Below are 5,669 nucleotides of genomic sequence, written 5' to 3'. Positions count from 1 at the left end.
GAGGCTGCAAAGAATTTGGATACAGCCATAAATGTATCTTTCAAAATCATTAGCACTAACAAACGCTAGCTTTTGAACAAGCTAAGCAAAGAGGAAAACTGAAATACAGGTAATTGTATGAGACAATCCATTGAGCTTAATTACTACAACCTATGAAAGTGATTCTCGGTAGACTACTAACATTTACATAGCACATTTGTATAGGAAAGAGACTGTACTACCCTGTAATTCTCAATGAAAGATTTCTAACACCTATTTGCCCCATACTGTAGATAAAGTGAAAAGTAGTTAAATACTTGTTAAAAATAGCACAATGTACTGTGACTGTGGAAAGTTTAAAAGCAATGGGTTGGATTCTCTGAACATTGAACAAACCAAGTTCGTAGTATTTTTTTAATTGTATTCTATTTGTATCCTGCCCTCCCCCACAAGCATGCTCAGGGCAGGTTCCATCATAAAAATATATATATTGGGATAGGAGCTCAAATTGACAGTTTAAATATATCTAAAAATCTATCTAAAACAGCAACCACTATAAAAAAGACTGATGCCTCAACAGATCTCAGCAAGAAACAGTTGGTTCCCAGGTGGCCATTCGGATCTGAGGTCACTGAAGGGGAGACCAATTAGGAGGTGGGTGCCCGATGCCTCAACTAAAAGCCTATCAGAAGAGCTCTGTCTTGCAGGCCCTGCAGAACTGTAATAGGTCCCGCAGGTTCTCTCATCCCTCTCCACTTCCCCTGCAGCTTCCTATGTCCCTTGGCAAGAGAGTGGGATGTTGCATAGAATACAGTTTATGGGCAACTAGAAGAAAATCACACCAAGTCTTTTGTGTGGCCTCTTTCAGCAATAGAGGGAAAATTGCACAGCAGTGAGAGGGGGGAATTTTTGATGATGTCACCTTTCTCTCTCCACTCTACTCTAAAGGCTCTCTCCATATACAGATCCACTTTTTGGTGCAGTGAAAAAAGGCCAAACAGGGCTACAGAGGAAAAGTGAAGCGATCCATCCATGATCCATTCATGGTTAAGATAAACATGCTGTTTATCAGAGTTTATTGCAGCATACTACAAATGGAAGCAAAACACAAAAATTTATCAGACAAAAAGCATTGACTTACATCACTGAGCATGTTGAAAGCTTCAATTAAAGCTATATCCAGCATTCCAATTCCTTTTGCAAAAAGTTTGTCAAGGTGCTCCCTAAAGTGCTGGAGGGAAGAAAAAAGTGAAATGATTACAGCTGTGTTTCAGCTACTGTTTTATAACTTCTGAAATGACATGTTGCTATTTTATGATATTTATGTTGTTTGATATCCTTTAAACTGGAGAGTATTAACAATTGCTAGATTTTATTTATGGTTTTAATTATTTTATGGTTTGCACTGTCTGTTCTTAACACTGTTTCTATGAGCAACGTTTCTGTAGAGACTGTCCATACATTTCCTAAATAAACAAATAGAATCAAGAGACATCATAGATTTAACGGTTATAGAGTATAATAGCTGTCTCTGAATAAAGTCCTAATAGCTGAACAACTTTAGTTCTTCCAATCCATTACAAATCGGGGAATGGATTAGCATTATTAATCCAGGACATTCTAAAACACCAGCCTGCGCAAAAGTTCCGGAATTTGTCAGGAAATGAAGTCAGGAAATAAATAAAGTTGTGGAAAGATGATATTTGTCTCATATGCATTTTGTTTCCCATGACGTTTAGGTCATAATAACTGCAAATTGCCAAGTATGAAACAGTTTATTAAAAAAGCAAATAAACTAAAGGAAAAAAATAAAGAGAAAATATAAAAAAGAGAAAATCTTAGCCCTTATAGTTTACAAACTAAAGACTGATACACTGTTAAATACAGGGCCATGAACAGAATTGCCGTCCAAGAAAATTATACACAATCATGTCTTGAACAAATTATATGCCAAATTTTTCTTTATGGAACATTCCTTGCTCTTTACTAAAAGAAAGGATTCACACAATTTTGTGGATGACAAAATATTATGAAACTTTCACAAGTAAAAAGGGGGAGGGAACCCACTCAATACCAGGTTTAGGCTATTTGGAAACATATGTAGCTTCCTCCAAACAAGGCTGATTTTCCATAGCAATTAGTGTAGCTTAAAGTTCATGGTGACCCAGTAAATATGGTTTACATAGCTCAATATTTTAAGCATCTTACTGCCTAGTCTTGTTGCTCTAAATAAATTGGTAATTCTGCAGGCTAGATAGTAGAATGTGTTTTACGAAGTTTTTCCTTTAACATTTAAACTAGCCGTAGAAAATAGTTATATTCGAGCAACTTTATTCTGAATTTTAATGACATTTTCTCTTTGGGGATAGGAAAGCATAACAGGAATTAAAAACTTAGGACAAGGAAAGAGAGAGCTTCACATTTACAGGAAGAATCCATAAGAGTTACTGCTGGTGCTGGTGCATACAGAACAGGGGAGCTCTGAACTTCCAGTACAAGACTGGGATTGCAGTCCCTTCTTGAAACCACTTCCTGCCTGCAATGAATTCCCATTCTTCGTCTTACTCATGGCAACTCCAGTCTTTGTGTTGGGATAGGAGCTCAAAGGACTGGCAAAGGAATACTAACACAAGGCACTAAAGCCCCCATGATGGCACACCACCTATGATTGACAACACAGTGTCTCCATTAGCCCATGCAAAGACTAAGAAAGTAAAGGAGAGGAGAAAACCCCACCCCCCGCACCAACTTTGCAAGTAATTTTTCCCCTATGAGAATGCTGCTATACTTTATGATTGGTGTTATTGGTTATAATAGGTCCTGCAATTTGTAACTGTATGTGATACTGAATCCTGGCCACTGACATTCAAAGGACAGGGGTATAACAGTTCAGAAATAAAAAAGTAAAGACAGAGACATCACAAGTTTAAATACTTCTAATAATGAAATAAACCTTCCTAACTAAAATGGGAATGCTCTACCTCTAACCACGTTCACCCCCACACTCTTGAAATTTACACTGTTAATTAGACTGTCATCAAACCACACCCACAGGACAAATTTGTTTTGTTTTTTAAAAGCAGTAATCTGAAAGTGGAAGGGAAAACGTTTTTAACAAGGGAAATCATTCCCCCCACAGCTACAAAATATCAAACTATTGCAAAAATACAAGTTTTTAAAACATTAATATTATACAAAATTTGATAAAGTTTGATATTTTAATTTTTAAAGCCATAATGAATGTTGCTTTCACTCTGGATAAAATACAGCCCTACCTAACCAGTGATATATGTAACAATTATCAACTGGTTACTTCTAGGGAAAATATGGTTGAAAACTTTGATGAAAAATTTAAGAGATGATAAAAGAAAAAACAATAAAGGTGATGACAATTCACTCTCCCCACACTTGATAAGACATTTTTTTCTGTGACAAGAAAACATTAAAGAAAAATAAGAACAGACCTACAAATTAGTTTAAACATGAAGTCACTATCCAAGGAGATAAGACCCCCAAATAAATAAGCATTTTACACTGAAATCCCGATCAAAGTGTATATGTATCTCAAAGACATTAAAGAATTTCAAATAAGGAAATCACAAAATGCTACTAATAGTGTATTCATTATTTCAGGTAAAAAAATTATCCACAGTTAATATTAAGACATCCTCTAATAGGGAATTTAGTTCATAAGTTTTGAAGGGTTAATACTCTGTCTTCATCTCTATGAAAACATATATGAAAAAATATACAGCTTTTAAATTAGGGTTGCCAGATCCCCTTGTCACTCTGGTGGGAGGATTTGGGGGGTATTCTAGGCCACCCATGGCCACCTGTCTCCCTCCCCTCTTGCAGAGATTTAAAGGGCTTCAGCTGATAGGCAAGGAGCACATGGCCCACCAATCAACTGGAGAGCCCTTAAATCTTTCAGCAGGGAAGGAGAGTAAGCCACAGCTCCTGTTGCAAAATGACTCTTTATAGGGTCTTTTTGGGAGCAGAGTGGGGGCTGCAGCATGCAGGACCGATTTCCCAGCGACGATTCACCACTTGGGATTCAGGCCTATGCTGCTGCCCCACTTGTTTGCATTATTTGCATTATTCCATCAATAAACTTCATTTGTTCATCTGTATCCTCAATATTCCTTCAAAGCTTACAGAGGCATCTCACTACTGTTTCAAAAGACAGTGAGGCAGACTGGGGGCATTCCTTAAATCTTTGTCAATGTATCTCATGCTACTGTTTCAAAAGACAATGAGGCAGACTGGGGGCATTCCTTAAATCAGGTATAGAGCCTGAACCTGCAGCTCCTTTAGCACAGAAATGACAGATGACAGAAGGAGGGTAATAAGAATTCAGCACTGTCTTAATTATTTTACATGTATTATGCACTTGCAATTCTGTGCCACCTATTTTGACATCCAATAGCACACTTAGTTTTCACTTACAATTAGCATTATGTGTAATACTTTTCTTTATATGAAGATGCCTTGTATACATATAGGATAATAGTAATGTTATGCAAATTAAAGAAAATCAAGGCAACTATATCTTGATGTCTGGTTATAAAAATTGCAGGTTAATAATAGCAAGATACAGGTAGCAATTAATATGTTGGACCAGGGTATTAAGTAATATGAAATAAGAAAAGGAATAATTTTAGACTGGAGTAACCCTGCATCAGACTGCACTGGCAATCTCTTTCCTTGAGATCAATTCATGGTAGTCTAAGAGCTTACAAACTTTCAAGTTTCACAGAACCCTTCATCAGCTGGAATGGGTAGGAAGCCAAACATCTTAGTCTGGGGTTATATAAGCAACTGAAATATTTTTAATTCAGGTAGTGGCTTATTGCAAGTCCCCCCCCCCTCATTAACAGAAAATGCTTTAATCAGCACTGTGGTACAGATGGCTGCAATGATGGACATAATACAGGAAAGGTGAAGTCAAATTGCTCCATGTTGAAAATGCCTGGCCTCCTGCTGACACAGCTCGTTTGAAATTCTTCATATCAATTACCAAACACCTTAGAAGAGGGGCATTATTTTCATCCACTGCCCACCCACTAGCCCTAAAACACTGTTCTCACCAGAAAAGCATACTAACAATGATATTCTACAAGATAAAATCATAGTAGTGTCCATATTCTGACATGCTATAGGCAGGGGATAGATTGACAGACAGACAGACAGACAGACAGACCAGATATACATACACACATACATACACGCACAAACGATGCAGGGTACAGTTTCTTTATAAAAAAAAATCTAGTGACCAATCTGAAGTGAGGGAGAAACAAAGAAAGTTCACATCCTCACCAGTGTGTCTCCGCTATCCTTTGACTTTTGGTATAGTATAAAAATTATGTGAATGGTTACAAAGAGTACTGGTTGGCCCTATTAAACTATTGTCACACTTGCTTTTCAGCATTCCATATTTTAAAATTCTGTTTTAATTATAATCAATAAGTTAAGACACTACCAGCTGATGACTAGTCTCTTAATATATAGTAAATCAGGTAATTTCAGATGTAATTTCATTACCTTCAGAGTAACTGCCATTTTGGTCTGTCAGGATTTCTTTTGTTTTCCTTTCTTTTTTTTGGCCCCCCGGAGGGGATTTTTTATTGTTTTTTAAAATTAAACTTCAAACTACAAAGAAATAGGGGCACTACAATTAGGGAGAAATT

At 36.8% G+C, this 5,669-nt stretch overlaps 1 protein-coding gene across 1 annotated transcript in view; it reads right to left on the bottom strand.

Annotated features, from left to right (window-relative positions):
- Window positions 1–5,669, bottom strand: part of CACNA2D3 (calcium channel, voltage-dependent, alpha 2/delta subunit 3) — an 855,054-nt gene that overhangs the window by 426,445 nt on the left and 422,940 nt on the right. The window contains exon 10 of the mRNA XM_015410013.1: window positions 1,121–1,210. Within this exon, the coding sequence (XP_015265499.1) occupies window positions 1,121–1,210 (90 nt within the window). The remainder of the gene's footprint in view (window positions 1–1,120; window positions 1,211–5,669) is intronic.

The sequence above is a fragment of the Gekko japonicus genome, unplaced genomic scaffold, assembly GCF_001447785.1.
Source record: "Gekko japonicus isolate JY-2015 unplaced genomic scaffold, Gekko_japonicus_V1.1 scaffold160, whole genome shotgun sequence".
Classification (NCBI taxonomy): Eukaryota; Metazoa; Chordata; class Lepidosauria; order Squamata; family Gekkonidae; genus Gekko; species Gekko japonicus.
Note: the sequence above shows the minus strand (reverse complement) of the source record. Positions and strands in the feature narration are given on the sequence as shown.